At 32.8% G+C, this 22398-nt stretch overlaps 2 protein-coding genes across 5 annotated transcripts; one reads left to right on the top strand and one right to left on the bottom strand.

Moving 5' to 3' along the window:
* Positions 1-3952: 3952 nt before the first annotated feature.
* nab (NGFI-A-binding protein homolog) lies at positions 3953-10206 on the top strand. The gene is made up of 7 exons (XM_077438105.1): positions 3953-4048; positions 5031-5812; positions 7450-7583; positions 7666-7786; positions 8507-8598; positions 8677-8755; positions 8826-10206. Exons 1-7 carry the CDS (start codon positions 4045-4047, stop codon positions 8997-8999), a joined length of 1386 nt encoding a protein of 461 aa, XP_077294231.1. The 5' UTR covers positions 3953-4044; the 3' UTR covers positions 9000-10206.
* LOC143916855 (venom protease) lies at positions 10158-21714 on the bottom strand. 4 transcript variants are annotated; one of them, XM_077438109.1, is made up of 9 exons: positions 21435-21670; positions 19574-19797; positions 14795-14988; positions 13338-13482; positions 12249-12390; positions 11683-11846; positions 11038-11139; positions 10761-10945; positions 10158-10679 (listed from the first exon to the last, which is right to left on the bottom strand). In XM_077438109.1, the coding sequence occupies exons 2-9, from the start codon at positions 19641-19643 to the stop codon at positions 10536-10538; spliced, it is 1146 nt and encodes a 381-aa protein (XP_077294235.1). In that variant the 5' UTR covers positions 19644-19797; positions 21435-21670; the 3' UTR covers positions 10158-10535. The 4 variants fall into 4 exon arrangements, with proteins under 4 accessions (XP_077294235.1, XP_077294234.1, XP_077294237.1 ...); XM_077438108.1 differs by having other exon boundaries at positions 21348-21445; XM_077438111.1 differs by having other exon boundaries at positions 10160-10679; positions 14795-14952; positions 21435-21714.
* Positions 21715-22398: the final 684 nt, after the last annotated feature.

Here is a 22398-nt window from a genome sequence, read left to right on the forward strand (position 1 = left end):
TTTCTCAACGGCAACCAAAATATATTTCAACACAAGTCAAACTCCTAGGCGCCCTGGACTAATTAATATACAGAAGTCTGCAATGGATTTAATTTATTATGTATAGTGTCAATTTATTTTATTTATTTATTTTATTCTAAACAGACCATTGTGGCATAACAGGAATTCCGCCACAATGGTCAAAAAATATAACACTAAAAAAAAACAAAATAACAATTAAACATAAATTAATACATAACGAAAATAATATACTCATCAATTATACATAAAAAAAATACATTTGAACATAAACATAAATACATCCATACATAAACATAAAAAATAGCATTGAATAATAACAGATTAATAATAATTTGACATCGATAATCAATTATAGTAACTATTTTCTTCCCAATTTATTGAGCCTAATCATCAACGCGCTTCAATTCGTCCCTATTTTGAGAATCTCTCATACATATGTATCATCCCAAACGGGACCTAGTAAAGACAAAAGATTGATTTTACTAATTTCTATAATATGTATATTATTTTTTCAATAAAGTTAATTTGGCTAAAAATACTCCATGAAGTTCATATAAATATGTGTTGTTTATAATTGTCTTTTTTAGAAAAAAATCTGTCTAATCGTTAATATACATATGTAGTGTTTTATGATATAATTTATTTTGGATATTTTTTTTAATATGAACAGAAAGATAGAACCAACGACTCCAGTTCTCACGTTCATTTATTGTTCTTATTGTAATGCATTATAAATCAATTTGAAAAAAATCGTCTTTCTCATAGAGAGGCCAGTAATTTTAGATAGACGCGTAAGCACCCTCCCAGATTTACAATCACTTTTTTTCGACCACTTTTTCATTCCACCAAATAGCAGCCCTTCAACAAACCAGTCGGCCAGTATTCATAATTAGTTTTTTCTGTATCGTCGTCGGCTTTTTTTGTCCCTCTGGCCGCTCTCTTACCTGTCGATGAAAAAACACAGGTGGGTTCCACTCGTTAGTTAGCAGTTAACCCCCTTCGTTGTCCATAAGATCCCCGGTGATTTTTTTTTTGCTCCGTTTCGCTTTATTTTGATATTCAAATTCTTGCGATCTCGTCTCTCACGATGCCGAGACCTTTTTTTACGGACGATCCTTTTGTTTTTTGCTAGACTCGCTTTTTTTTAATATTCATAAAAGTTTTTTTTGGCGCGTAAGTGTGCATGGAGTCGTTCGTATTAAGTGTTTCACGTACGCGTACGACCCGAAAAAAAACTTCTGGGATAATGAACGGTTGTTTTTGTCGAGGAGAAAAATTATACTCAAATAAAAACGTGAGAACTGCGCAAAAAATAACGAGTCAGTTCAATATTGAGTTATCAGGATGAGAATATAGAGAATAATTTTATTATTTATTATATCTACTTTTATATAATTAAAAATGTAAAAATAAAGAAAGTTATCAGTTAAGTGGGCGAAATGCGCACAGTTTTTTTAAGTATCAGCCGTAGATATAGAATTATTCTATATTATTATTCCGTAATTCTATATTATTATTCTATTATTCTATATTATTATTCCGTAATTCTATATTATTATTCTATTATTCTATATTATTATTCTATTATTCTATATTATTATTCCGTAATTCTATATTATTATTCTATTATTCTATATTATTATTCTATTATTCTATATTATTATTCTATTATTCTATTATTATTATTTGCTGCCGTACCCGAATGCGATATTTTCCACCTTGGTGAGCGTAGATTATCGGATATTATTTTAACATATTTATCTGGTAACCTGCGCTCATCATTATTTTCTTAATTTGAATGTGTTGTATGAGTGGAATCTTAATCTACTCTCTTCCATTTGGGCCTCACAGGGATGTTTTGTATCTGTAGCTTGTTCTTATTTATTGGAATAGGCTGCAGGTGCAAGACATTCCTGTATTTGTATTTTTTCTTATTTTAAATTTTAATTACTATAAAGTTTTTTATGATTATGTTAAATGCTGTATTTTTTTTTTAATTTTTGTATCTTATTTTTTTGCTTTTGCCTTTGTTGTATCTTTTAATGTTTTATTTTATTTTTTGTTTTTGGTTCTCCCTGTAATGCCACAATGGTCAAAAAACGTTAAATAAATAAATAAATTATTCTATTATTCTATATTATTATGCTGTTATTCTATATTATTATTCTATATCTATGGTATCAGCAGATAAAAAAACCGGGAGCGAATTTAATACAGTATTAATTATTTGCTATTTAAAACATGTACTATAATCAGTGATGATAGTATATGTTTCATCACATCAGCTCTCAATTTTTTTTTTAATCTGAGATTTGTATTCACAGGCATTTGTAAATATATTCGTATGGGTGTTTATTACATGTTCATTATCATGCCTTGCATTAATTGGAGTATGATCATTATGAATATTTATTTTAATTATATAATAAAGAAATGTTACACGACAATGGGTTGATTTACAATGATTTTTATTAATTACTAACCTCTTCTTAGTTCAGAATCGATTTTGTCGTATGACAAAGTTTGGGTTCTTATCCGATCGTTTTCAAACTTTGTCATTTTGCTCGGTTTGGTCATCAATATAAGTGGAAATGATGGTAATAGACACGTTTGAAAATACTAAATCTTCCTTCACGGTGACTGCCATATGGCACTCATGATCAAAGTTTACGGAGAGAATTGGTGATTTCTGAATTAGGTTTTTTATATACTGTCTTAATTTTTGTTCCGAATTTTCGATACAATTTTTAAAATTGACTATCCCTTTTGTATGATTAAAATACTATTCTATAAAATATTTTTTCGATAAACGGTCATTCGTTAATAATTATTACATATGTATATTCACCGAACTTTGTCTAAATTATTTATTTATATACATAGTACACATAATGATTTGTTTATTTTTAAAATACTGTCTACTTACGTACCTTGTTATCATTTTTAATAAATGTTTTGTAATTTTTTGTAATAATACATTATATAAATATACCATCTAGTCTTCTTGATATATAATTTCGAAATAGACTTTGTGTGTAACTATGTATGTAATGTAATGTAATGTAATTTGTATGTAACTATGTATGTAATGTAACTATGTACGTATGTATGTATGTAAGGTTAGGGTGGTAGAATCCGTGACGTTAAATTTAATAAAAAACAAATGAATATTTAAAGCGGTTTATATTACAAATACTGAGCGAAGCCGGGTAAAACCACTAGTGAAAAAATATTGATCTGAAATTTTCGAAAATTTATAAGATTTTCACAAGTTTAACTATAATTGAATGCTTCAGTTGCATTTTATGTAGATATATGTTTATGTAGATATATATATTTTTTTCAAATTCATCTAAACTTTGTGCAAAAATCACTTTTTCACTGAAAGACTTGTCTATAATGTTCAAGTACTATTTGGCGATTATATTCAATGGTGTTATTGATTTGTATTGATCTATTGAAGGCGGTAACCTTTATTTTGGGACTCCATTGCCTACCCACACTTTTTTTACCATCGCTAGGGTGTGGTTTAGCAAAACCCTCACGGTGCCCACCTTTTTTTGTTCGCACCACCCCTGAGTTTTTTTTCTATGGAGTTACTCACATGATCTCCCATATGGTTGGTCGATTTAAAACTTCACGTTGGGGGTTTTAACGAATGAAAAGGACCGTTGCTGGGTCGCAGCCCCCCTAGATACTAGAATAACGTCCTTTTTTTCCATCCAAACCCCTATAGATATTGTTGACGAATGCCATTTTTTTATAGCACATTGTTATGTAATATTTGTGCATACGAACGTTGGGATTATTCAAACCGTTAACAATATTTTTTATATATATTGAAAACGTGCATAATGTAACATATAGAATAAATTTAAATTCAGTAATTTATTAACAAAGGCTTTCTTGTTGTTTTTTTTTGCAGTGGTAGTGACAGCATCCCCTGGAAACGAAGCTGAACTTCAACTGTATAGGGTACTTCAAAGAGCGAGCTTACTAGCATATTATGATACGCTTTTAGAAATGGGTAAGTTTTTAATAGAAGCTTTTCGGAATAGTAAAAGTGTATTCTACATACTTCCTATTATGGAGAAAGTTTTTGAAACGTACATATGTATGTGTGCCTTAGCTTAAGCCAATAAAGATTCTGAAGTTCATTATTGGGTCATGAAAGATTACATATACTCCCTTAGAGATGAAGCGTATCTGCTCATTGCTAAAATCAAAAATCAATTAACTTATTTATAAGCAGTGACATAACTATAAAAATTTGACCCGCATGCAAAAGTTACCAAAATTTTTTTTCAACTAAATAAATAAACTTACAAATATTAAATGTCCTTCCTAGTCTATATGCAGTGGTGTCACCTTAATGGTTTCCATGGGTTTCCGGAAATCCGGAAATATTTTAGCTAAACTAGAAATTCATATAATTTTTGTCAAAAATTATACAAATCTTGAAAATTTAATGAACTTTCATGTAATAGTGCCTTGGACGAAAAAAAAATGTATATACATATATATTTTCAAAATAATTTTATTAAAAAAAAAAAATTGGAAACCCGTTGTTCCGAAATTGGGGTGATACCACTGCCTATATGTAAAATTACATCTTTCAAAGACATTTTTTGAACTTCTTCATATTAATATTGCAAGTTCATCAAGTCAGTTTTTTTTAACATATGTACTTTTGACTGTTTTCAGTTAGTGTAAATTGTTTTCATATATTTTTTTAGTTATAACTTTATTTTATTAAATGTACATATTTATTTGGAGATCCTCCCAAAGTCCCTTCTGGTCCTAAGGGCTCGCATGCACCGCATACCCCCGCTTCATAGTACATAGTTACGCTACTGTTTATAAGTACATATGTAGATTTATAGACACTATTAAGTTGCTATAAGGTCTCTTTTGGGATCTTTTAAACTACGATCCGATGTGAATATGTTATTCTAGTTTCCAATGGTTAAGTTTTTAATTTTATTAAATTATTATGTTGTTGATTTCAGGCGGTGATGATGTACAGCAACTGTGCGATGCTGGAGAGGAAGAGTTTTTAGAAATAATGGCACTAGTCGGCATGGCATCCAAGCCATTGCACGTGCGCAGATTCCAGAAAGCACTACAAGAGTGGGTCACGAATCCCACGATATTCCAAATTCCAATCGTGCCTAGCATGTGCTCCACGGACAGTCCTTTTTTACCGTGCAGTCCTAGGTTGCTCACAATGACTCCTACTCATCCTCCGACAGTCTTGCAAAGGACCACAGTGGCAAGTCCGGAAAACAACAGACCAATGTACAGCCCGTCCCCAGGAGTGCCAGAGAGCAGTTGCGGATCAAACTCCTCAGCTCAAAATGCTAGTCCGATCCACAACACAACGAACAATTCGGCGAATTCAAAAACGACCGCGACGGCCACATCGACGACGGCCAACACACCCAATGCCAACAATTCCAGATCGTACTCACCAGTGCCTATGAACACTTGTCCCCCTTCCTCGGGTTCTAGTCCATCTTCGGTAAACTGCTCCCCCGTTCAAGTGACACCTAGCTTATTAGACGCTCAGATTCAAAGATTGGCAACTGCTGCCGAGAAACTGAGCAAGCATTTGCCCCAATTGGAGCCGAAGCCGCACAACACCAAGAAGAAGATGTGCAAGGACCTGGAGGCTGTGATGATGATGCCCGAACACGATCCGAGGAGGATGGAGGAGATCAGGAAGTACGCGGCCATATACGGCCGGTTCGATTGCAAGAGGAAGCCCGAGAAACCTCTGACGCTGCATGAGGTGCATATAAAAATGCATAAGTATATTTTCTCTATTGCGGATACGTAATATATTCGAGTATTAAAGTTTGCGTCGGCTATATATTTCCCCCGGTCGTTCGACGCTAAACGCGATTTATGAAAATTGTTCTGGAGGAAAACGTTTTCCTCGGGTGAAAATGTTTTTCCAAGCGCTGTGTGTAGTGCAGCCGATTTGAATAAATCTTGAAAGATACATAAAATTACTTCATGCTACATTACTTTCGAAACGCCCGATGGTGGAAAACAATATCGAGCTTTTATGTTGGATTGAGTCAAATTAAAATCGATATATTACGTATGAACATACATGCATATATATGTACAGATATACATATACGTGGATGTATTGAATAGATACAAGTCACACGAGAAGTATTTTGGCCTACGAAAATTGGGCAAAATGTGCAAAAATAAATGTTCACGAAATTATTTATTATGTGATTTGTATACTCTTTTATTTTAAATTAAAAATATATTTTTTATAATTTTTCTTAACTTTAAACAAATATATCCGCATATGAGCCGTTATAATTAAAAGTGGCATAAGTCCACTTTTCTTCATTTTGAGAAATATTTCGCAAAACACTATTGTATATAATGTTTTGCGTTTAACAATATTTAAAATTACTGGTAACCTGTAATACGTTTATTCTGCTTTTCCAAGATGCTGGACAAATCGAATTGAAAGAAGTGAAAACAATTTGTGAATTACATAAGTCAAACAGAAATAATGTTTTTGGAACTGAAAATCGAACTTCCGCCAGTTTCAAATTTAATCTAAGCAAATGATATTTAAATCAAAAGATTTACAAAAGTCTAAATACTACATATGTATGTATGTATGTATATATCAACTGCATTTTTCGTAAAAATACACTACCTAACTATCTACATACGTATACGTATTGATACAACTTTACAACATATATTTATTGTATGAACCGCTATATTTTAAAGTGGCGTACGCCCAATTTTCAGTTCCAAAAACACTATTTCAGTTTTACTTAATTCACAAATTGTTATCACTATTTTTAATTCGATATGTCCAGAATCTTGGAAAAGAAGAATAAACTTATTACAAGCCACCAGTATTACAGTATACAAAACATTATATTTAATGTTTGCGAGATATTTCTCGATATGAAGGAAAGTGGGCTTACGTCACTCACAAATATAATGTGTCATATGTTGTTGATATGCAGAATGATATTAGTCATCAAATTTTGTAGGATTAAATAGGCATTAACTAACTATAACACCCGTCCTTAAGATTTGTTTATAAATTTCTAAGTTTTCTGACAATTTCAATTGCACTCGCTTTTATACATTCCATAATCAAAATAGATATGTTCAACAATTTGAGTTGCCCTTGCACAAACCACAAATACATTTCGCCACAATCATTATCAAATAACAAATAATTATCATCAATGAACAGTGTTCTTGTGTAATAAAATATGATTTAAGTCCCTCAAAGATTTGAATAGATTCTGTCAATAGCCGGCTATTTTCAGATTTTGTCATTTTCTAAAGTAACACTTTTTGTACAGCGTTATTTTTTATACATATTGTTTACTAATTGCATTGATTAATATATTGTTAAAACGTTGATTTCAGGTGTCAGTAAATGAAGCTGCAGCTCAAATGTGTCGAGCGTTACCGGCACTGTTGACGAGACGGGATGAACTCTTTCCGCTTGCAAGACAAGTCGTCAGACTTTCAGGCTTCAATTATGCCAAAGGAAGTTCACAGTAAGATTAGACATAATAATCAGATTAATTATATCGTTATATATAAGATAATTTTATAATGGTTGAACGTTTCACTTTCCAGAATCTCTTCGACGTGCAGTGGCCGTTCCAGATCTGAGTCTGATGGGGGTAGTGGGGGCAGTGGAGGGGCTAAGAGGCAGAGGGGAGAGCACGGGGGCCGCGGAGAATCAGCCCCCGGTCAGGTCAGCCCCAGGCGACCTCGCCCCAAGTAGCCCGTTCGCCTTTGGGCCCTCTACTATCCACCTAACACCACATTTACTCATACGCTTTTATCATACTAACAACATACGTCGATCGTCATGTTTTATTTATTTAACTATTAGATTATAATATTTATTACTTGTATCATAATGATTAGTGTAAATAATCGAGTTACCATTTTCAATTTAATTATTTTGTAGTGATTTTGTATGCAAAAATGTACTGATTGGTCCGAAGTCGGATGTCGTTTTAAGTTTAAATGTAATTTTTAGATGAATTTATTTCTTTCTGCAAAAATATTATATTTACAATTCAAAAGAGCCTTATTTTTTCATTTTAGTGTTTAATTAAACGTTATTTTAATTTATTTATTGAAACTTAAATTCATTTATGATTTTTTTTCACTCTTATGTAGATTTGTTTATATGACTATGTACATATGGAGAATTTTATTTAAGCTACATATTTTATTTATCTTTTTACTAACAACACAATTGAACACCTATGATTTATTGTGTATTTTATTTTTTTCTTTTCATTTCAAGTATTATAAATTTACTAACTTCTTCAACAGGTAAGCTTTTTTTTATTTTAATAATTTTTTTACTCTTTACTTTCAAGTCTTCAATGCTTAAATTTCATTTTAATCTATTAAATAGAATTAAACATCCATGTACATCATATTTTTTAATTTATTTCAGGATGGAAAATCTGAGGATGGAATTTTAAGAGGTCGTGGAAATGACGGAGATCTTAGCATGGATCATTCTCGTCATCAATACACTTCTTCATCGTAAGTAAAGAAAAATGCAAAAGTAATAAGCAATATTATCAATAAATATTAATGAAAACATTTTATATATGTCTTCAGAGGGATCTGGACTAGAATTGATTCTGATGATGGCGATTCAAGGTATTCGTTCAGCAACTCCAGCACGCCTCCGATTCATGTAATATTTACTCAACTTTGTGAATTTTATGAATGAAACACAGATTTTCATTGATTGATTTAATTTCCAGGATCAGGATGATAGTAGGGCTGAGACTGAAAGCGAAGGCACGCCAAAAGAAAGCAAAGTTAGGGTGGTGGCAGCTAGCGGAGATCACATAATAGCAGTTGCCAATCCAGCTCTGGCTCTTTCGAGGACTCTTTTACCGAAACGTGAATGTGGATCGTCTTTAGAAGACAATTGAGAATAAAAAAACAGTGCCTAAGAAAAATTTATGAATATCGTATAACATATTCCGTAATTTTTACCATATAAAGTGCTTTCTTGATTGTATGATGTATCGTGCTCTGATGCTTGTTGTGATCGGCGATTTTAATTTATTGAATATGTTTTAATTTGATTTAAAAGAATCATACAGAAACTTCATTCAATTTTTAAAATCTTCGAAAGTCATATAACATGATAAATTTGTATTGTATTTTGTTTTCCATAGAGGACAATTTTATTGTTTAAATAATATTGAATTCGACAGGAAAAATACTATCATCATTTAATTGAATTATTTAATAACCAAAGTTAAACGAAAAAATAATGCAAATTTAATTTTAGACATTTACATATCTTACTTTTACTATTGAAAGTGTGCCATATATTGTTGTTATGCATATAGGTACATTACAAATTTATTCTCAATTTTATTATTGTAATTATTTTACATAATGTACATACCATCTCTATATTGGGTGTTTACAAAGTATAGAGATTTTTCTTCACTAAACTCATTAAATGATTAAATATCATGATATTTATTACAAATGTACATATACGAGATGTAGAAAAAGTCTGGTTGTAACTATTTAATATTCGATTACATGAAAATATTATATCTACTACATATAAGGAAAATAATGCATATTTTGTAAAAATGTTAATGAAGCGATAGTTTCCACTTGAGGAAGAAGTTTGTTTTCATGGTAAAGAAGCTGAAAATTTGAAATGTACTTAAAGGACAATGATATGCTTATATTATTACTAAACTCTTTATTGAATAATTGATATTTAAATTGTTACAACCAATATTCCAAGCTTTTTAGACACCTTGTATGTATTTATATATATACATATTTAATACAAATGGCAGTTAAACTGTGAATTTATTTTTAAACTTATCAATTCATACTATGAATATAAATACGAGCGAATAATTTAATTTAAATATTTTGTAATAATCGTAAGAAAGAACTCAAAGTTCCTCGACTAACTTAGACTGATTGGATAAATGTTTCCATGTGTAAATATTAAAAATTGAATTGGTCGTTCGATTCCTGCCAATTTGCTTTCTAGTGATTATTTAGATAGAAAATCAATTGATGGCGTGTTGCGAGTCGATAATACCTGCCATGTTAATTGTATCATAAATAACTGTAAGAATAAATTAAATTCAATATATGTATATCTCACTTTATTTATACACCATTATCTTTCTCACTTCAAACTTGATTTTTTTTAAATTACTGAGAATAAATTTCAGTTTTTTATTAAAATTTTCAATAATAAGTACAAAACATCTATAAAATCACATTTTCATACAAAATAAATAAACCTGTTTTATTAATATTATAAAGCTAATTGTTCATTGCCTCTTGAATCAACATTACATAATGTGAGATGGTAAAATATAAATAATCATTAAAGCTTCCCACATTGAATAAGTTAAACAATGATCGTCAACGATCATCTAAGTACATACTTTAAATACATATCATTACACAGTAAAAATTTACACATTCAACTGAGATTCGATCCATGGTATAAACTCGGTGACCCTAGTATACACTCCGGGATAGCCAGCTTCGGCACATTTGTATCCGTAGGATACGACTCCAATCAAATAAAAGTAGATGTTATCCCGTTCAGGTGGGAACTGAAAGTGTAAAAAGTTCACGAATATTAGTAAACCCTATTATTTATCACATTACACTTACAAAATTCAATGTTTTATTACCGATGGCCACATAAGGGGTCCTCCGCTGTCACCTTGACAAGCATCTTTACCACCTTTGGCATATCCAGCGCATAAAACTCTCTGATCGATCACTTGAGATTTGAAACGAGTGTATGCTTGTTTACACTCGTCGTTCGTCACAACTGGAATTTGCAATTCTTGGAGACGTGAAGCTGTCGGACCCTCTGAAACATTTTATTAGAATCCAATATGTATTGTTTCATTTATAACATCTTGTATTTTTACATAACTTGCAGCAAATCAACAGAAAACTTACGGAAAGAAAGGGCACCCCAACCAGCGATGAAAGGCATGTTTCTTTCGAATGAGTTTGCTCTTAGTTCCGGAGAAGTCGGCAAACAGATTGGCCAGATTAGAGCTGAAAGTGACAGTTTATATTATATGTATAGTAAATTTAATGTGTTTGTGTATACAATTTTTTTAAATTGAATTTTGGATAAAAGGTAACCATTACATGTCAAAATACTCTGCTACATGAGAGCTGCGGTATAAAGATTTTATGCTAAAAGGAATATTATATATAATTTCTTCAGTCAGAATGGATTCAATAAGTATAAAAAGTTTTCTATCATGTATAGTATTGCAGACGATTTGTATGTAGTCTACTTTTAACGGCCTACTATACATACTAATATATGTACATGCAGCTTGTTAAACAAAGCATACTATGTTCATTTAAGTTAACTTGGCAATGAAAGATAAAATATACGATTCCAATTGGTCAGCCAAGAGTTCTGGACAGTATAAATAAAAATCTAGAGTTTGCCTATTGTCAAGATAACTGAAATATGGTATATTTATGTCATGGTATTACAGAATCACTTCTAATACGATTAGTGAAGCGAAATGTTTACTGAAATAATACTAACACATAATAAATGTTTATTGAAATAATACTCACGAGTCAACGGAACATCATAGGACAACTTCAATACACCGATATCATTCGAGTACTGATTCGAATTGTATTCCTGATGTTTCAGCTGCATTTCTATTGGAACGTCTATGGGCGTAGCTCCATCAGTGTCGCTCTCCAAATCCAACTCTCCCAATCTTACTAGGTACCTAAAATTAACCCACAAGCACATGTACTAAATATATTAGCTTAGAGGACATTTAGATTCGAACAATAGAACGTCAGTAGCATTTAAAATAAATCTGGAAATTTGATGACGTCATCAGATCGGTCATAACGGACACTGTCGAACATCAAGAGGCACTTTTTCTGATGATCGTTGACCATATTGTCACAGTCGATGCGTTGACCTTACCAATTGCTTCGAACGCTTCAAGGATACCCACATTACCTACATATTTATTTATTAGTAGTGAATAAACACGCCTCTTTTATTATTGATGCTCTTTTGTACATAATTGATCTTGCACGTGTCCCCACATGTCTTAAGTGCTAGTTGTGGAATTACATAGGTGTGTTTTATTGACTTTTATGAGTAAATGTATGCTTACAGATCATTCTCATGGCCGTGGATGCAGTGAGCTGCTGTCAGCACGTGTCTCCTGGTGATGAGAGTTCCACCACATTGCCACAGAGTTGTTCCAGGATTTCTCTGAGACCTGTAACCCAACGCTCCTATCCATGGCCAGGCACCTACAACGAAACGACATTCAGAATTGTATGTATAATAGGTCCTATGGATGTGTGTCAGTTCAGAAGACATGTATGTAGAAAAAAGCGATGCGGTGCAAACGATCGACAAGCGCCAGATAGACTGAACCACAGATTAACGACACGTGTACCTTATGCGTGCGCACTGCTCGCACTTAAACTAAGCGAAATCTACCCGAAGTCCCAACATACACCTACCCTTATCTTCTGAATATCTTCAAATATCTTCCGAATTTTGCCTTATTAACCGCTTAGACGCCCAGCCGACGCGCTAAGCGTATAATAGATACGGCTGTTTGCGCCTTAAGGCGCTTTGGGCAGCTAAGCGGTTAAACTCGCCAGAAAGATCCAACTCAATTTTAATAATAACCATTTTAATAATTGCATCTGTGCACATCAAAAGGTATCTGATGTCATCGTCATCTGATGTGCAATCTATCATTCGAGAATTGCGTTTAAAGCAGCCATCCAGTTAATCTGTGGTTCAGTCTGTCTGGCGCTTGTCGATCATTTGCACCAAACCCAGAAAAAAGAGGTTCATGCCTCTATCGAAGCCATCGTGATAGATTTTTATTAATACAAGCTTGCTCTAAAAACTTTCGACTAGAAAATATTCAGTATAATTATGCATTTTTGTAAAAGTATCGTTTGAATGCGTCCATTTTGTTATTAAATGTTACTACGCAACGACCTCTTTAAAATTGTACTGCACATATAAATCGTGTGTCGACATTGAAAACTGCTTTTACGAGCTTGCAAGGATAACGCAATGAACAATTGAATCGCAAGATCAAAGGACATCGTCGGTTAAGGTCAAACCTCCACTGATATTATGCATAGTATGAAAAAAAAACAATTTAAAAGACCTTGTCGCGTACAATAAACGATTTCCTGAAATAAAAGCAGTAGTGCGTTTCAGATGACCCTACCTAAAGCGGCCGGTACACCTCCGATAACTCTTTTGGCGAAAGATCCATTATTTATACCACAATTGTCGTCCAGAGTGGGTAGAGAGTAAGTTGGCTTGACCGGAGCAGTTGTGACTTGTTGTTCGAAAGGGTCAGGACAACACACCTGCAAAAAGTTTGTCACTTTAGATATATATAAATACATGGATGCAGTTTTTTTTTATGTAAAGGGATGGAAGGTGGGCCTTCGTAAATGGAACTGTATATATATTAACACATAGCGCACTGTGATGGATAGCGAGTGACCAGGACTTATATTTTATTTTATTCATCCAAATATACCGAAGGTAGGGTCTTCATATTTTATGTATTCTCCATCATAACCTATATGATTTGAATTATGTCATTATGAAATAAAAATATTGATCAATATCAACATAAATAATTATTTTCGCGGGAAGCTGGATAGCCCGCCTAACAGATGTAAAAGAGAGGGGAATTTCAGTACGCCGTCCTCAACGGCCAGTGTGAAAATGATATCTGCCTTAGAATGACGGCTCTATTTCAGCCGCTATTTTTATTTTTATTTCTTGCACTTATTTTATATTATTCCACGTTTGATACATGATAAAAATGGTTTGTATAGCTAATTACAATAATTAAACTCGCAGATTTTGCATTATTTCAACTCAAAACGAGGGCTGTGGAGTTCGAATCGTGTAGTGGAATGGAAGCATTTCAATCAGAGTCGGAGTCGTAAAAAATCAACCAACTTCGACTCCTTTTTTTTATTATTTTCTTTAGTTAATATGCAGTATTACAGTATGTGTCAACCAGAGTTGCCAATTTTATTAAAGTACATCCAGTAATAAATTAAATCGTTGAATTACATCTATTTTGATGTTTTGTGGTCAAAACTGATTGTTTCCACCGTCTCATACTTTTTTATTTTCATTTTTACTCATTGATTTATTTGTGTATGAAATTCGGTAATCGGATTATTACGCACATTCGGATCAAACAAAAGAAAATTTTGCCATGAAAATCACGAATACGGAATATTTGGCACTCGTGTTCTCGTTAGTATGATAGTTATCGTTAGTATGATGAACTTTTCGGCTGCCAGATGTTCCGTTTAGAGATTTTAGTGACTTTTGGGCAAAAATCACCGAACAGTCAATTTTTAGTGATTTTTTAAATTCCTTTAATTTTTATATTTAAAATCGCTCTTATTTTTTGTACTAACAATTTTACACTTTGCCAAGAAAAACGACCTTACTAAAATCGTACAAGTTGGAATCGGTAAATTTTGGTAATTTCTGATTAAAACTCACATTTTAAACTGGACTTTTGGCGTCCAGCACAGTGGCTAGTGGATTTTTTTAGCACAGTAAGGCAAGTGTTAAATCTGGTAGGCATTATACTGCATTTTTTTTATCCACTATTAATACAGTATTCACTAAGATTATAGTACTCACTATGGGGTCAGCTCCATCATATCCGCAAACGGATTCTCGAAGATAGCTGAGAGCTCCTGTAGACGACCTTAGATTCTTCAGCATGTTCAGCAAGGACTCGCATCTTCTGATGTTGTAGCACACGCCTACTCGTCCATCGGGAGTGTTGCATCGGTCTTCTGTGTAAGAGAATCGAAAACCTTGATCCGGATAATCTGCGTGATACCACCCTAATGTTATAATAATACTCATTTTTTAATTCATAGCACGTCATAGTTAAATTGATGACTCAGTGCTCTCACATATGCAGAGTGCGAGACGTGTTCTTGGCGACGTGCAACTTTAATGGTATGTACATATATAATTACATGCAAAGTATACATATTTCAAAATTCAACTATCTCGTTAAAAGCGATGGAAAGTAATACCCCCCCACTTTCTATAGCCTTCCTCTTGCGTTTATTTCATTTATATAGCACATAAATTTGACTCATCTTAAATGGAACTCAAACCACTGACTGATTATGATGAGTTCCAACGTAATTACACATCGAATCACATTTATAATGTGTTTTTTGTTGTTGTTGTTTAAAGCTCTCGAAGCAGGTTTGCCTTAGCTGACAATTTCAGCTATTGTGAAGGCTTTAACTTCACCCAAAATATGTCTTTTTACAGAATATCAGAAACTTGAAACTATCAGAAATTTGGCGAGTGAATAGAATGTGTATTTCGCGGCTTTACTATTCAAAAGATACTAATTTAGGCCCAATTTGATGCATCCGTGCATAAAGGATCCAACCTACACGAGCAATGTTTCAACTGGTTCCCGGAAAGATGCACTAAACTGCAGTGAATAGTAGTGCAGTTTCGAGAAGTCCTAATTTTCAAAGGCGCTCAAAAATAACTTACCCAATAGAATTCCACAAAAAAGAGTTAGCACCCTCGGATAACAAACCCTTGACGCTTTTTTGTGAAATTCTATTGCGTTAGTTCTCCTTCAGCATCTTTGAAAGTTTGGATGTCTCGAGAGTGCAACTATCTCGAGTGCATTTTTCTGGTCACCGTTTCAACTAGCGCAATATCATTAATCTTTATACAAAATGAAATATTACAACTATGTAGATACTAGTATACAAAAAAAGTTCCTAAGACCAAGTTGCTTGAATCATTTATCCAATCATTTATACATTTGACTTCAGTGATTACAATGCCAAAGTACCTCGACTTTATAATACCATACTGTTTCAAAATATTCTTTGAATACACCTGTGTCTATAAATTGAACTGCATCCTTCTCAACGGGTGGCCTGGAGTTTCTCAAAGCAGTCTTCGCTCTTCCTCTAGGACTCCTAGTAGGCGGACTGACTACCACAGTGGTATTGTGAATTGGCATCAGATCGTTAAACGTGTCTTTGGGAACACCCAAACTTCTGGCCAAGCTTTCAATATCCACATTGAAACTATTGGGTTGGTGGTACATATGACCATATCCTCCATAGCCGTGACCTGGACTATGTCCACCGTACACAGGTCTGTACTGACACTTCATGGGACAGATATCGTCACACAACTGCTTCTTATGGGCTATCACGATTATGTACTGCATGGTCTTTAGCAACAGACATATCTTCTCCACGGTCATTCTGGATTTGAGTGAACTGAACCGAACAAGGAACGAGCACTGAACTGAACCCGGGTGTGAGGAGTTCTACGTTTAAATACAGGTAAAACGTCAATTAAATCTATCACCCAGATTAGAATCGCTCCATTTGACAATCGGGACGTGAACTGATCAATTTTGACAGATAAGTGTTGTTTGCTCTCGGTTTTATTTCGACAAAATGCATCAAAGGTTATTATTGGTTAAAATCCAATTAGAATATCTACATATGTTGATATATTGATGGTGAGTTGAAATAGTAGATAGATTTTTGGCAGATATGGAATAGCATTGACACCAAAACTGTGACATTGTACGTGTAGACAAATTAATAATATATTTCTAATTATGATGATTGTTGCGGGCACTAGGCATTGCTCGGAGGCAATCCTATACCAGATTTTACATATCAATCATTGATGTATAATATACTAGATCCGCCCTCACGTGTTATACTTGTCTCCCTTTTGGCGCATGCAAAATACATGGCGCATGCACAGTTTCCCTTAGTAGGTAGGTAGGTACCGCTGCGTCGTAGGGAAAAAAAACCAACTTCCCCGGTAGTTAAACCCCCCGCACCACTCAGTTAGTGAAGACAAGATCTCCGAGCAAAATAACACGTCTGGGCCCATCTAGTGTATTACATATACATCAATGATATCAATCGCTTACTTCTTGTATGATACGAAGGTAAATTACCTCATAGCAAAGTCATGCAAAGCATGAGAGCCCAACTTGACAGGTGGTCTAAATTTATATATACATTGATACACTCATCAATATAATTTAACATTGTCGAAAATATAGAAATATCGAGAGTAATGGAAATGATTCGATTCATACACTTGTATGTACGTATATAATATTATTTTGCACTCTTTTTTGGCTTGTATAGTTGCAGACCATAATTATAGGCGCTTAAACATAATTAAAATCTGACAAAACGAGAGGGTGGCGGAAAGTCAAACATATGTATAAGGGCTATTGACCACTAAACGTCAACATTTCCAAAATGTTTGTATTTTAAAACGTATCTATCACGATTTTTTTCACCATAATATTGGCGGAATTGATTTAAATATATATCGTTGACCAGACCGCGCAAAATGGCAAAGTTTCAAAACGACCAGAAGAATGTAGGATATAATATAATATGTTGTCAGACCAATGAGCGAAGTGAAATATAGAATAGCCTTGTAAAAAAGCCATTTGTATTCAAGTGGGATAATTAATCACGAAACGCCATTATAATACTCAATTGGAAATATATCCATAAGACTCATTACAAAATTTTGCAAACCTCAAATCGAGAAAGACGAATTTTCGAAATCGGTGAGCTAAGTTAAATTTTTTTTTTATAGAATTATTATACTAATGTATCAACAATTTGAATTATTTGACGGCCTGGAAACCAGACTGGTACAAGTGACATTTTTTAAAAAAAGCTGCTTTAAGTGCTAAAATAATAGCATTTCATATATTCTATTATTTTAGCACTTGAACCAGTTTTTTTTAAATGACACTTGTACCAGTCTGGTTTTCAGCCCGTCATTTCATCTAATATTTTTAAAAATCAAGTTAATGGGGGGGGGGGGGTGAGGGGGTCTTGAATAGATTTTACATGAGGGCCCAAAATTTCTAGCTACGCCACTGTCAAAAATATGTACATAATAGTTGAATGCATTTGGTGATGGTTTAAATAGTTGATTGAATACGTTATTTTTCAGAGTTTCAAAATCTTGAGTTATGTTATGAAGAACCTTCAGTAAATCCAAGAATTGATAAATCAGATAACCTACTCAAATTTGACCTGACGCAAAGGTCAAAAATGGATATCGCCACATTGTTAATATTTTTTTCGATTTTACAAATATATTCAATTCTTTTGTGTTATTGTGTCATTGTTACTTCTACGGTAATCAATCTTCCAAATATGACTCTTTTCTTAGTATTTCACACAACAGTGGGTTAATTATACGTTGTCAAAGAGCTACATCCGGATTCTGTTCAGTTATACATTCGTAGTGTTTGGTCAAACAACACTCAGTTTTTTCTTCGCTATTACACATGTACATAGGCTGATCGTCCAGAATGAGGTAAATCTTCAGAGGTGAATGAACAACCTCAGAAGTGTCGAAAAAATGCCGTTGTGTCGAAACCTTGACTTGGTCACCTCATCTCGAACTTGACAATCATCAATTTCGACCAGAAACACATTCCCCAAAGCTTAGTCCGAAATGTGCAACTAGATTTCGTGCTATCGCGAACGGATGCTGGTATTTCCGAAACTAAATAGGTCACAATTACATATTTCCGATAAAAATATGACCCTAATAACTAAAGATATCAATGCATATTTATTTACGTCCAACACTTCAATGTCACTACTACCGTCTAAATATATACATACATATATACATATAAATATTTTCAGTACATACTACATACATAATAGTGGTCGATATATAGGCATACATAGTTTTACAAAACGAATCTAAATTATGTGGGTAATATTTTGACAAATAGAAATAATCAGTATACAACTGAAGTAATAATCTATCATGTAAGTAAATATGTATGTATGTATATCTATCGTTATTAAATTCAGGTTGGGTCTCTTTTGAAAACCTAAAAAACCCTTTTAAATTATAGCTGCAGTTGTCATGCTAATAACAACTGCAGCTATATTTGTCATACATAATAATCGATTTATATAAATACGAGATATGATAAAAAAAATACAATTCTTTTAGTATGTGTATGTACTATGTATGTACATATATACGTATAATATCGCTAACTAGAAGAATAAACCGATGAAGTCAGGAATCTTAGAAGTTGACTAATAAGTTGCAAGTCAATATTTGAACTTCATATTTATTTATTTTCTTCTTTGTATGAAATACAGTTCCTGTAAGTAAGACTGTATCACGTTCATTTATATAAACACTCATTTACGAAAAACGATAAAACTACGATATTAAAATATGTATGTATGTATATGTACTTATTTATAACGATTTTAGTGATACAGATGGTTATTAAAATTAATGGATAGTAACATTCGATACCATAATATCGCCATCAATGATGTCATAAAACAATTTCCGAAGAATTATTGCCGATAAAAAACAACGTACCTTGTCCATTCATCAGTGGAAAACTAGAGAGTAGAGCTAGCAGGGAGCAGCAGATCAGTCTTTTCAGCATTTTGGCACACAACCGAACACACCCGGACTAGTTGAATAAAATACAGGAAGTAACAGCACACTTTTTAGCAAACGATCGCCAAAGTGTCGAACTGGCCGAACAGCATGTGTTAATCGTTATGTCCGATTTTGATACTTATCGCTCCGTACAAAATCTGCAAATTTGCATGTAAAATTATTTCATACAATAAATTCAGGAGAGTTACAATGTATAATATATGTATTTTCATGTATTTCTATGTGTCGATTGTGCAAATGGGTGCATTTCAATTAGGGTTGCCAACCTTCACAATTGCGATAAAAATTTACATGTGCGTAATTGATTGCTTTTCGATAGTGCGAAAAGTGTTCTGGTCGATTAAAAATGTCACCAAACTATTGTGGCGGTCGTCTTTATTATTTATGGTTTTAAAAAAATATGCATTTTGATTTACATATATATGTATATATCAAATTTGGAAATTCTTTTTAAGAAAAAATATTTTTTTATAAATCTATTCATTTTTTATTTGACCTATTAATATAAAACAAAAAAAGACTTTTCTTAAAAGAAAAAAAGAAAAAAAGACAAAATAATTCTCTTTTAACATTTTGATATTGACTGTTTTTGAAAGAAAATTCTTAAAATATTCGTAACCTAACTATTTTTTTTAATATAGTAATTTTGTATGAAGCTTGAAGTATTTTTACGATAATTATTTACACACATACAATGTACATACTTGTAAACGATATAAAATTAGTTGATATTTAAATATTAATATTTAACTATTTATGTAGTATGTCTCTGTCTATTGTACATACGTATATATATGTACATACATATGTATGTCCTCTTTTTAGAAAAAGAAAAAGTAAGACAGGAAAGTATTTAAAAATAATAACAGAATGTAGCACTTACATCAAAAATGACATATTTAAAATCTTAAATGAACTCGTTATTAAAAGTTCTAACAAAAATATTTAATCCACTAGAAAAAATAATATAATCATCAAAACCTTTCTTTGGTTTTACATAAAATGATTTTTACATACAGGAAAATTTGTAAAATTACCTTAAAAATAATCTTTGTTTAACATTGTCTATAATTGCCAAAATTATTTTATTTCATAACATAAAAAAGTTTATTAAGTTACTATTTCAAAAAACGACTCGCATTGGTTGGATAATTTTCGCAAAACCATGACTATTCATTGATCAAACTATACCTTTAAACATTACTTAATTTACCCTCATGTACAAACTAAAACCACTAAAAATGTTTCAGATTTAAACACAGTTGACAACCCTTATATACATTCATCGTTTCATGACTAATTTGCATAGAATAGAATAATGCACTATATTATTTATATGTACGTGTTTACAATTAAACATCATTTAGGTAAGATTATAAAAATAATCAATTATTATTTAAAATTTAAAATTATTCATAAAAATATGAAAATAAATGAACTTTTAAAATGGCGCGCGTCAGCAAACGTCAAACGTGTTTGGTCGTAACGCGACGCATCATGTCCCGGCTATTTCCAAAACGGCAGAACATTATTTAACGATAAAATCCGACGGAATTAAAATTATTTAAATATATCGAAAAAAATTATATTTCAGCGCGCTGACATTTAATTATTCGAAATTCGTACGCTTCGCGCCGACGCGTCCGAACGATAGTGGACAATAATAGACGACAAAAAAATTACACACATTTTCAATGGACGAGCGAACAAATTAGCGACGCGACCTTCGACAGCAACGTGCCAAACACAAGTAACAATAGAGAAAAAAATTCACCTAGCGGTCGCTTGGCCACTGCAGCCGTGCGAACGGTCTTCTGAAGATGAGAAGGAGGTAGGGGAGTCCTCGTCGACCTTTGTCGTCGAACACCTTCGACACTTAAATTGTTAATGGCGCTTGGTGAGTCCCCCACAACACTTTTATACGGCGTTGCACTTCGGAATGGTCGAATGGAAGTCGTCTGAATCAGCGGCAGTCATGGCCGTGCACCAGAAACTCCCGCCTTCCGAGTTGTGCAACGGCCAAAACCGCGATGACGTCAAAACTAGACGATTCTGGGGAGGGTCTACTATTTATTTATCTAATTGGTTAGCGCCTTTGCGGTTAAATTGATGTGCTACTACATGCTACACGATTTTGCACTATATGTACTTATTAAATTTCATCTTCAATCTTCTTTGGGAAGTATTAATATCTACATACATATATACAATACACATTTAAATCACAGCAATCCCCCTCTAACAGATTATTCCTTTCAGATAGATTATTTAAGAAAGACGGAGAAAGAAAAAAGCAAGTCATGCAGAATAGTTTGCATTTTGATATATTTTAATTTTTTGTTTTTATTGAACCGATGTTATATGCAGTGGCGTAACTAGGAATTTTGGGCCCGTAAGCAAAAAATTATCAAGGCCCCCCCCTCGAATTTTTAAATCAGTATTAATATAAATACAATTATAGTTAATATGTAAGTACATAATATAATTTTCTTAATTTAACCCGCCTATTTTAAAATTTCTTCTTTCGAACCTTACTGTTTGCAAAATCATGAATTAGTTGTTTGAGGTCCATTTTGGTTGCTTCTTTGTGCTCAATTATAAGCAAATATAGTTCATTGACAGAATTTATTTTGTAATCTTGTATTATTTTTAATTTATTGAATGTTCTCTCTACACTAACCAAAGTTACCGGAAGAGTAAAAAATAAAATAAACGTGGTATTCACTTCTGAAAAATCA

This window comes from Arctopsyche grandis, chromosome 9, assembly GCF_051622035.1.
Source record: "Arctopsyche grandis isolate Sample6627 chromosome 9, ASM5162203v2, whole genome shotgun sequence".
Classification (NCBI taxonomy): Eukaryota; Metazoa; Arthropoda; class Insecta; order Trichoptera; family Hydropsychidae; genus Arctopsyche; species Arctopsyche grandis.